The 11,209-nt window shown below is 46.2% G+C and overlaps 1 protein-coding gene across 1 annotated transcript; it reads left to right on the top strand.

Annotated features, from left to right (window-relative positions):
• Nucleotides 1-5,424: 5,424 nt before the first annotated feature.
• On the top strand, nucleotides 5,425-10,406 carry LOC123069500 (probable folate-biopterin transporter 4). Its single transcript, XM_044492376.1, has 7 exons — nucleotides 5,425-5,764; nucleotides 6,422-6,549; nucleotides 7,681-7,902; nucleotides 7,988-8,440; nucleotides 8,527-8,724; nucleotides 9,105-9,242; nucleotides 9,880-10,406. The coding sequence occupies exons 1-7, from the start codon at nucleotides 5,663-5,665 to the stop codon at nucleotides 10,139-10,141; spliced, it is 1,503 nt and encodes a 500-aa protein (XP_044348311.1). The 5' UTR covers nucleotides 5,425-5,662; the 3' UTR covers nucleotides 10,142-10,406.
• Nucleotides 10,407-11,209: the final 803 nt, after the last annotated feature.

Genomic DNA, 11,209 nt, shown 5'->3' with positions numbered 1-11,209 from the left:
CGCACTTGTTCCAAGAATCAATAATATTTTTAGGCAAAGACGAAAACCAAACTTTAGCACGATCTCTAAGTGAAAATAGAAATAACTTCAATTTAACAATATCGTTATCCATATCTTTCTTCTTTTGCATATCACACAAATCAACAAAGTTGTTTAGATGAGTAGCGGCATCTTCAATAGGAAGGCCGGCAAATTGATCTTTCATAACAAGATTCAGCAAAGCAGTATTGATTTCACAAGACTCAACATCATTAAGAGGAGGAATCGGAGTACTAAGGAAATCATTATTATTGGTATTGGAGAAATCACACAATTTGGTATTATTTTGCGCCATGGTAACAAGTAATCCAACACACAAGCAAACAGAAAAAGGCAAGCGAAAAGAGAGGAGGATATTGGGAAAGAGAGGGCGAATAAAGCGGCAAGGGTGAAGTGGGGGAGAGGAAAACGAGAGGCAAATGGCAAATAATGTAAATGCGAGGGAGATGAGTTTGTGATGGGTACTTGGTATGTCTTGACTTGAGCGAAGACCTCCTCGGCAACGGCGCCAGAAATCCTTCTTGCTACGTCTTGAGCTTGCGTTGGTTTTCCTTGAAGAGGAAAGGGTGATGTAGCAATAGTAGCATAAGTATTTCCCTCAGTTTTTGAGAACCAAGGTATCAATCTAGTAGGAGGCTCCTCAAAAGTTCCACGCACCTACACAAACAAACAAAGAACTCGCAACCAACGCAATAAAGGGGTTGTCAATCCCTTCATGACCACTTGTGAAAGTGAGATCTAATAGAGATGGTATGATAAGATAAGGTAAACTACTCACAACTCATCGGAGGGGCTATGGTGTTGATGTAGAAGCCCTCCGTGGTCGATTCCCCCTCCGGCGGAGCGCCGGCGAAGGCTCCAAGATGGGATCTCGCGGATACAGAAGGTTACGGTGGTGGAAATTGTGTTTCGTTGGCTCCCTGGATGTTTTCGGGGTACGTAGGCTTATATAGGAGGAAGAAGTACGTCGGTGGCCGCCCGAGGGGCCCACGAGACAAGGGGCGCGCCCTATAGGGGGGGCTCTCCCTACCCTCTCGTGGTCGTCCCGGCTGCTTCTTGACTTGCACTCCAAGTCCTCTGGATCACGTTCGTTCCAAAAATCACGCTCCCGAAGGTTTCATTCCGTTTGGACTCCATTTGATATTCCTTTTCTTCGAAATACTGAAATAGGCAAAAAAAACAGCAATACGGGCTGGGCCTCCGGTTAGTAGGTTAGTCCCAAAAATGATATAAATGTGTAAGATAAAGCCCATAAACATCCAAAAGGGGTAATATAATAGCATGAAACAATCAAAAATTATAGATACGTTGGAGACGTATCATGGGGGCAGTCCAGGCTTGAAATTGCCGAGCCAAACGACGATGCGAATCTCCGGGGTGAACGCGCGGCACCTTGATGTGGTCATGGGAGCGCGCCACCATCATTACCGGCAGCACACGGTCTTGGCATGGGGGTGCTGGGAACACACGAGCATCTTCTTGAGGCCGCTGCACCACTTGGCAGCTCACCTCTTCGCGCGCAAGCGCCTGGCGCGGCGGGTCGCGCCGTGGTGCCACACGCCTTGGTTCGACAATGGCGCCCTGGGCTGGAGGTGGTGGAGGTGCCCCATGAGCCACGTCGCCCGCGGCAGGCGGCTGCTGAGGCATCGAGCGGGCCGGTGCAGTGGAGTCTCCGGCGGCACTGACGAGCTCGGCGATGCGCTCGAGCCACTCCTCGTAAAGGTCGTCGACTGGGAGGTAGCGGAGGAGATTCCGCGCCATGAGCAGAGTAGCTTGCATGTTCGCCGGGCCGCAACGTGCGTGGGAGGACGAAGCTGTCGGGATCAGCGACGGAGTGGCGATGCGCCCGTCACGGCGCACCGAGGGGTGCAGCGATGAAGCTTGCTGCTCGTGGCCAGCAGGCCCCATGGCAGCGTTTGTTGCCGGTGACCGGGGACGACGAGGACAGTCGTCGCCCGCCGGAGCTGTCTGAGCGACGCAAGCGGCAAGCGCGGCCCGGCGCTCAGCGCGTGCCTGACGCTCGTCAGCCATGGAAGTGTCGGAGTAGCGATGGATCGATCGACGGAAGAGAGGATCCGACGCACCCCTACCTGGCGCGCCAAATGTCAGATTTCGGGTTCCGCAAACCCTTGACAGGTTTGAACTCTGGGGTGCGTGCGGAGATCTCAACCTACCCAGCCTGCCTACTCGCGATCTTCCTAAGCCTAGCGCGTCGAGCTCAAAGAGACAAAGAGACACAACAGTTTATCCTAGTTCGGGCCACCTTGCGGTGTAATACCCTACTCCAGCATTTTGGTGGATTGCCTCGAAGTGCTGAGGATGAACTAGTACAGTGGATGAACTAGCCTCAGGAGGTGAGGTGTTCTTGAGCTCAAGAGAGCTGGTGAGGTGGTTGGATGAGAAGGGATCTCACCTGTTCGTCCCTCCTCCTTCTTTGGTGGCTAAGTCCTATTTATAGTGGCATTGGTCCTCTTTCCAAATGTTGGCGGGAAGGGATCCCACAACGGCCAGATTTGAAGGGGGACAAGTAGTACATCCTATCCTGACTAAAAAGTGGTCTTCGCCTGCGAAAAGCTTCTGATCGTGACGCTGCGGTGGGCTCAGTGATGACCTCCGTCCTACCGTCCTGGCGGTCTTGGTCTTGTTGCACCAGAATGGAAACCTTTGGCTGATTCCTCGGGACTCCGCACCTACCGCCTGCCTCCTTTGCATCAAAGAGGAACTGGCACTCTGCGCGCGCTGACGCCCGCTTGGACTTGGTCGTCATGGCTCACGTCACCTGAGCCTCGTGAGGTGCACCTTGCATAGAACTCTCCGCCCCTCGGAAGCCAGCCTGAGGAGGCCGATCCCTCGGGGGTCTTGGCGTCGTCTGCCTCGCGAGGCTTGGCCCCTCGCGAGGGTCTTGAGCTGTTGATGCTGGAGCTGGGCCGTACCAGGCCGTCGATGGAGCCGCGCACTGGGCTGCAGGCAGACAAGTCTGGATACCCCCGTATCCAGAACGCCGACAACAGTCTATGTCACTAGTTTTGCATGTTGTTGCATATAACTATAACTCATTTGTTTCATGTTAGCAAAGAAACATTACGTTGTAACATAGACCGGAGATGGTACAAAAAGGTTGAACACACTCCATAATTGTACCTATAAGACCAATTCTAGCAAAGTCGTTGTATTCATCCGAACTCAATAGTAATTATTTTTGATTTTTTAGTTAAATTGCTCTAGAAGATTCGTTATCATGCACTCTATCCTCACAATTTTTGAAGCGCGTTGTAAATACAGAGCTCCTTCCATCCATCGATTTTTTTTGTGCGGGGACATTTTAGGATGGGCATGCCTTCGATGTGCCGTTTGCTGTCACCTCAAAGCCTAACCTGACACCATTTGGCATAGCTCACTGCTGTTGACCCTTTCCCCGCCCTATCCCATTTCGCCTCAGCTTCATACCAACTTCCTATTGTATGCTTGACCGCCACCATGTCAGCATCACGAGAGTTTGACGTGGGCCTCTCTTTACCAGAGTTCCTCCCTTCCATTGCTTGCCAAGGAGGCCGGCATCACACGCTGACCGTCCGCTGCCATCAACTCCTCTCGCGTAGTCTAGCTTTCCAGTAGTGCCACATCTCGCCCGCTAGATCCCGACGACCCCAAGGTGTTCAACAATTTAGCTGAAGGTATGTTTTCCTCACATTTGTTCATGCCCACTTGTCTCCCTTTATCGTAGATTCATGTGGGTGAATTATGACGTATCATTTGTTGCATCCAGGTTATTTGTTCATTTGTACTACATGTGTACCAAAATTTTAGCTCAGGTGACTGGGGAAAGACATTTTAAAAGCTAGTGGATAATTAGCGCAAACGATTTCACAAGTACGAATGTCTAATTTTATACTATCTCTATATTCAAATATAAAAGGCCGATGCTAGAAATCATCCGGATGATTGGAGCTAATTGTAAACCGCCTCGCCCGCGTTGGATTAGGCACTGCGCAGCCGTCTGATTTGACTAGTCGTCTCTGCAACTCAAGCCAATCCATTGCTTCGTCGCCCCTACCGTCTCGTGTTGCCGCCTGCCGCACAGGCCAGCTATCATCGTCGCCTTGTAGCAAATGACGGCCAGCAAGAAGCCAAGAACAGCAGGTCTGCTTCCCCGCAGCTATAAAATAGACCGTTGCATTGAAGCTTCTGCCGCCGATGAGATGAAGCAGGTCGGGGCACCACATCGCATTGCAGCTCTGACGCTGGCAAGAACCGCTGGTCACAGGGCAGCACCACCCACGTTGCATTGCAGCTCCGTCGATGCTCCATTGCAGCTGCATGGCAACACCGACGGTCCCGACGATGCTCCATTGAAGCTCCATGGCAGCACTGACGGTCCCGACGATGCTCCATTGAAGCTCCATGGCAGCACCGACGGTCCCGACGATGTTCCATTGAAGCTCCATGGCAGCACCGATGGTCCCGACGATGCTCCATTGAAGCTCCATGGCAGCACCGACGGTCCCGGCGATGCTTCATTGAAGCTCCATGGCAGCAACACACGGGGCAAGAAAGCTCCATCGCAGCAGTGACACCCCAGCGGCGCTCCATGGCAGCTCCATGGCAGCACCTCGCTCGAGACCCTCGTCGAACCGTCGGCGGCGGCTTGTCGCAGCACGACTTGCAGCAGTTTCCTGGATTAGCTGCATCACCGAGCCCCGGTTATAACACGGGCGGGCGCCGGTCAAATCACAACACCTGAGGTCTTTGCGTCAGATAGAAGTACGCCGGCGACCGACCGCCTAGCAGCAGCTCGCGCGCGCGCGACCAACTCCTGCACCACCGTCGCCATCCATGGAAGCAGCCGGATTGGGGGTCACCTTGAAGCAACGGGTGTTGGGGCAGCACCGCGCGGAGGACATCAGGCAACGGTCGTGGCGGTCCCTCCTGATTCCTCAACTCCGACGGCGGTCCCTTCTCGGTTCCTCTCCTGATCCTCTCATCTAGCTGGCTCACGAAACGAAGAAAGAGAAAGGGGGAAAGGGAAGAAAGAAACGAGTGGAACGAGACAAGCTCGGAGGAGAGCGGTTGGTGGACCATCACAGGGGCACGTGGCGTGCAGAGACGGTGGTTTACGAGAGAGAAAATCAGCCGGTTGATTTAGAGGATTTCCCAATATAAAACGTTTGTACAGTTTTGAAAAATGTCTTATATTTTGGTATGGAGGGGGTAGAAAATGGACGGAGGAAAGGAGGAAAACATTTCATCTTAGCTTACACGGACCGTCCTAGTCAACGAAGGTAGAGCAAAGCTTTGCTGGAGCTCCCGACGTGGCAGAGTCTGAGTGGTTGTCCGAAACTGTCGCGCCAATCAAACGGCACATGTCGATGAGCTGTGACACGGCCAGGGCCCCGGGTGGCGTCTCAGTCAGCCCTCACAAACCCCGTCAAGCCGGAGGACATCCATCCTCCGACGTCTCCGTGCATGTGTAATACGGGGAGCGCATTCCCGCATCTCTCGCACCGCCCTCACTCCGATTCGTCTCTCTCCCCCACTTCCGATCCATCCAGACGTCTGAGATCTCGCGGAGGTTTCTCTTGCCAGATCAGGAGGAACAAATCAGTTTCGCCTGTGAGTGGTGACCATGGCGGAGGCGGCGCCGGCCTCGCCGTGGTGGGCGGGGCGGATGGCAGCGGCGTTCGGGGCGCCGTTCCTCTGGCTCGTCTGCCTGATCTACTTCATCCAGGTCTCTTCCTCTCTCCCGGCACCCTGACGCTCCTCGTGACCGCACCCATTTCTCCGCACACGCACCGTCGTTTTAGAGAGATCTGCTCACCCGTATGCGTGTGTTAGGACCATTTCGTATTTTATTTTTTCCGGGTTTGTGTGTGCGTACACACAAGATGATGAAGGATACTTTTTCTTCTTCTTCTAGAATCTAGACAGCACGCTGATTTTATCTTGTTGCAAATGTGAAGGGCGTGCTGCCAGAGTAGCTTGAGATCGACGTCTAGTGTTTATATGCTGCCAAATCAGTCACTCTCTGTATAGAGAGACTCAGGTGTGCTCAATAAATTCGGTTGGGGGCGATAAATCATTCTCTGCCCCATGGAAATGTGATGCCTTAAAACAACTTGATGTGGTAATTGCACAGGATGCTGAGCATTGGTGGCATGTCAAATACCTTAAGGTGTCATGTAGGGGGCCAAGGTTGTTCATTCATATCCTTAGCACTTGTTCCATTTGCATGCTTTGATGATATGTCTCAGTTGCAAATTCCATGTCTGGATTCAGCATAACTAAAGAGACCCTCCTTCAAATCTGTTTGTTTTTCTTGATTACTTCACAAATCAGAACACATTAACATTTTAAACGTTCTGATATGTATTCTTCAATGTTTTAGGGTTTCAGATCTTTTGTCTGGACAGCTGTCTCATATCAAATGAAGGACATCATGAAGCTGTCACCCTCAACATCACAGTTTTTGGTCTCTGCTGCATTTTTCCCTTGGAGCATAAAACCTATATATGGGTAATGTTACCTTTTGTTCGTTGCTTTATATGAAGCAAAGCTTACCAACAATTTAACCTTGGTTGATGCAAACTAACCATTCTTGTCCTTGGCCTATATCATGAGTGTTACATCTCAGTTTTCAGAATTACACCTTTTTTCAGACGTAAGCTTAGTTATTGTTTGATATTGGTGTCCACCACAACACAAGTTTATTACTGGACTTTTAAGAGCTATAGATACGTAATTATTTCACCAGAGCTAAACATTTTTTTTCAATTTCTGATTAATTACAGATTACCCGTAAATAGAACCTATTACTAACAATCTGAACATAGTTCGTATTCAAGTTATTTCTATAGAAAATTGATTAACAAGAACAGTTCATTTGTAGACATGGGCACATGACAGTAACATGGAAATGCAAAAAGGAACACATCACAGAAAGTATTTCCCACATCTGTTGGTTCAATAGCTTTGTTGCTGCAAATTAAGGCATTCAGCGGTACTAGTACGTAGGCCCGTGTAATATCAAACTCGTAATCGGTATTCTAGCTAGTGTCCATGATCTATGGTTGTCCTAGTACTCTCCTGTCCACAGAGTTGCGCTGCTTTTTGGCAGTGGTGTTGTTGTATGCATTAGTATGTTGCATCAAGCCAGTGGCAGTTCGGTTGCAGCCAGCTGGCTGGCAAGGAGGCCAAGGACATAGGTGCATCGTAGGCCTGTAGCAGAAGACGGTCATGTGTCAGACAAGGATTTGCAGCACCAAGGAAACGGGAGGAAGGACTGCAAGTCTAGGATTAAAGGAGTCCAACCATGAGGAGTTTGTATCGTGCTAGGAAAAGTCAAAGATCTAAGTATCCACTGTATAGAGATGCCATGTATCTATGTTTCAGGAAGAAACAACCAATCTTTTCTCTCTGAAATAATCTCTCATCCAACCTATGTCTACCAATATCTTGCAGCATTGCCATCTGGCTATGTTCAGTACGTTACTTATCCTGTTGTGGATAAAGGTTCACAACGTGTTGCTAACAGCTGTTAAACTTCCATATATGCCTTGGTACATGCATTACTGGACATGTTGCTGAACGCCCAATAAAAAACATCCTGGTTTTACTTACTCACCCATATATCAATTGTACTTGCAGGATTGTGTCGGACTGTATTCCAATTAAGCAGAGGAAGCGTGTACCCTATTTGATCATTTCTAGTGGTCTTTCTCTATTTCCATGGCTTATCATTGGGCTGTCAGAACATTTGAGGAGCTCAAGCAATCTTTTTACGCTAATGTTGATTGTACAGAACTTGGGATCTGCCATGGCAGATGTTGTTATAGATGCAATGATTGCAGAGGCAGTTCGATCAGCAGGGTGAGTAATATGGTGCATCTTGTCTCACCTTGTATAACAAGTACTCCAATACAATGCCTTAAAACCTGAATTATTCTCTTTTCAGGCCAGAATTTGCTGGTGATCTCCAGTCATTATCTTGGTCATCAATGGCTGTAGGGGGGATATTTGGGAGCTTATTGGGAGGATACGCATTGTCCAATCTCCCAATAAATGCTATTTATATTATTTTCTCTGCTCTTCCACTGTTCCAACTAGTTACATGTGTTTTCGTGAAGGAATCTCCAAAAGGATATGAGAGCACGATAGATAATGCTGCACATGATTATGCTGATGATCAGAATATTGATGGTGCTTTTGCTGGACAAGGCTCAGGTGAATCTTTTAAATATGTGAGCACTAGGAAGCGAAAGGGTGCTCGTAAAAAGAACAAAAGGAGAACATTGTCCAAACGACCTGAAGGTCATGAGAAGCACAATAAATCAGTTAATTTATACTCATCTCTGAAATCAGCCTTCTTCAGTTTATGCACAGCTTTTAAGCAGCCAGCAATTCTGCGGTAATTAACCCTGCAATCTCATTTTCTCTGATGTTTGCCTCTTGCACTGAAGAGCTTAATCGGTAACTTCCTCTCTTTTTCTCTAGACCTATGGCATGGTTTTTCCTTTCAAATGCAGCAGTTCCAAATATCTCAACAGTAATGTTCTATTATCAAACGGAGGTTCTACATCTGGAGGCATCCTTCTTAGGGACTGCACGTGTGATTGGGTGGTTCAGTCTAATGCTTGGCACATATATCTACAACCGCTACTTAAAGCATAAAAAACTCAGGAATATTCTTATGTAAGTCATTTTTTCAAGCTGTTTATCTTTTCCAAATGTCAACACACTATCTATATTAGTGCCATAGTTTGTTTAAAGGAAGTTGAAATGTTATGCATATATGCTTAATGTACTGACTGAAGTTTCTATAAACTTTTCGTAAGTTGGCTGTCCATAATTCGAATGAATTGCACTGAATTTTCATCTTGGTATTTTTGGTATAGACCATTTATTGATCTCCTTTTGTTCAGTGTTTTTGTGAGTGCAAGTGCATGCTCTTTTATTAATGTTGTTAAAAAACTGATGGGGTTAATTGGCTACAATGTAAATCTATTCACTTGTTTGAAGTTGTTAGGTACTTAAATGTGCCACCTTTAATAATTGCTGTCCTTATTTTACAGGTTTGCACATCTTGGCCTTGCGATAATTACTGTACTGGACATTTTACTGGTGTCAAGATTACATATCCAGTATGGAATAGCAGACAAATACATGGTGCTGTGGGGCTCTGCTTTGGCTGATGCAATCAACCAATTCAAGTATATCCTCTAGCTGTCATTTCTTTCATACTCATGCGAACTATTACCTCCATCCCGAAAAGCTTTTTGGGACGGAGGTAGTAGATTGCAAACCATAAACTGAGTTATCTGCTTGACCTGTAGTTTAGAAAACCAGTTTGAGATGCGTTTCTGTTAGAAACCCTAAGTTGCTGCCCAGAGTTACTGATCCTGCATTGACTAATCTTGCATTTAAAATATTTTAGTGTTGTGGCAACTCATTAGGCACCAACTTAAAATTCTTTGTTTCAACTAAAACTAGACAGATACAGTCATACTCTTATTTATTTATTTCCTTTATTTGGGTGAGCGTCAATCAAGTGGCCCTCATGAATGTTTCTTGAGCTCATGGTTAAGTGTGACCTGTATGTCATTAATTTCTTTAGATGACTGTATGTTCTATTTTGCAACTGAGGAAACTTCTTCACATTATCCAGTATAATAATTGACATTAGTTAGTAAGTTCATATTGTTCTCTTAACCAAAACAACTGGAAAATTGACGAAATTGTTCAACTTATCCAGTATGAATCCATTATTGTACTCATGGCTGAAGATCAGACACCTTACCTACACATTTACGCAATAGCGTTTCTAACTTTATTGTTTTCATTTGGCAGGATGATGCCGTTCCTAATCCTCTCAGGACAGCTTTGCCCGCCTGGAATCGAGGGCACACTGTTTGCTCTGTTCATGTCCATTAACAACCTCAGTTCGACATTAGGTTCATTCCTTGGAGCTGCATTGACGTCAGCTTTGAACATCTCGTCGGTACAGTTTGACAATCTGACGCTCAGCCTAACTGTTCAGCTGATGGGCACTCTCTTACCTATCGGATTTTTGTTTCTGATTCCAAGGGACGTCACGGGACTAACATCATAGGAAAAGGGATACAGACCTGATCGTCATTTTTCTGGACTGGTCTGGTCTGTATTCCCAGTCTTACTCATACATGCATATAGAGAAAGCAAATTGAAGCCAGCAGGAAGGCAGCTCAGTTTTGTCGAAATATGTATACAGGCATATACTAGAATGAGAGGAAGAGTGCAATAGTTGACATTATAAAGCGTTAAACAATGGCAAAACTGTGTAGCAAATGTACTTGCAAGAACATGCGTTACATGGAAACAGTTATTGTTTAGATTTACTACTCTGTCCCATATTGTAAGACGTTTTTGCAGTTCAATTTAAACTGCAAAAACGTCCTATATGGGACGGAGGGAGTAGCTTTTGATGTATACATCTGCTTGTATCTACCTACATTACCTATCTATCTGTCTATCTATCTCTTTCTCAGCAGCGTTTTGGCTGCCGGGCAAAGACGATCCAGGGAGTGAACAGTAACGCAATTTAAGATGGAAAACAAATTAAAAAATTCATTTTTCTGTGGTGAAAGATGTTGGAGTGTGTGATGTCCGTGCCAAATTTGGAGAATTTGAACTTTCGAGGAGCTTGTGACAAAAAGAAAAACAAATTCAGGTCTGAGGGAAACATTTGAAATACATCACTGTTCATGCCTGGATTTATTTTTTTGCTGTGCGCTACTTGAATATCCAAACATCACCAAATTTTGCATGAACATCACACACATGCACATCTTGCTTGCAAAAAAAGATTCAGTTTTTTTTATTTTTTTTCTATTTTAAATCGCATTACTCTTCACTGGAGCCCGAACACCGAGTTGGATCTTTGTTTGTCTCTATCTAATATTAAAAAATGTCTACCTTTAGCACCGTGATCCAGTATGTATTTATACTCTCAAATTGAGCAGTGAATTGATGTATATATTCATTATGCTTGCAAGTGTATATTACTTATTGATTGCGCTAGAAATACAAATAAATTGCTATTGAAAAGTCGAGTATATTACCGAAAGTTCAAATCAAATACTCCTTCCGTTTTAAAATAAGTGACTTAACTTTGTACTAACTTTAGTATAAAGTTCTTTTT

Source organism: Triticum aestivum, chromosome 3B (assembly GCF_018294505.1).
Source record: "Triticum aestivum cultivar Chinese Spring chromosome 3B, IWGSC CS RefSeq v2.1, whole genome shotgun sequence".
NCBI lineage: Eukaryota > Viridiplantae > Streptophyta > Magnoliopsida > Poales > Poaceae > Triticum > Triticum aestivum.
The sequence above is the reverse complement of the archived record's forward strand: the minus strand, read 5'-3'. Positions and strand labels throughout refer to the sequence as shown.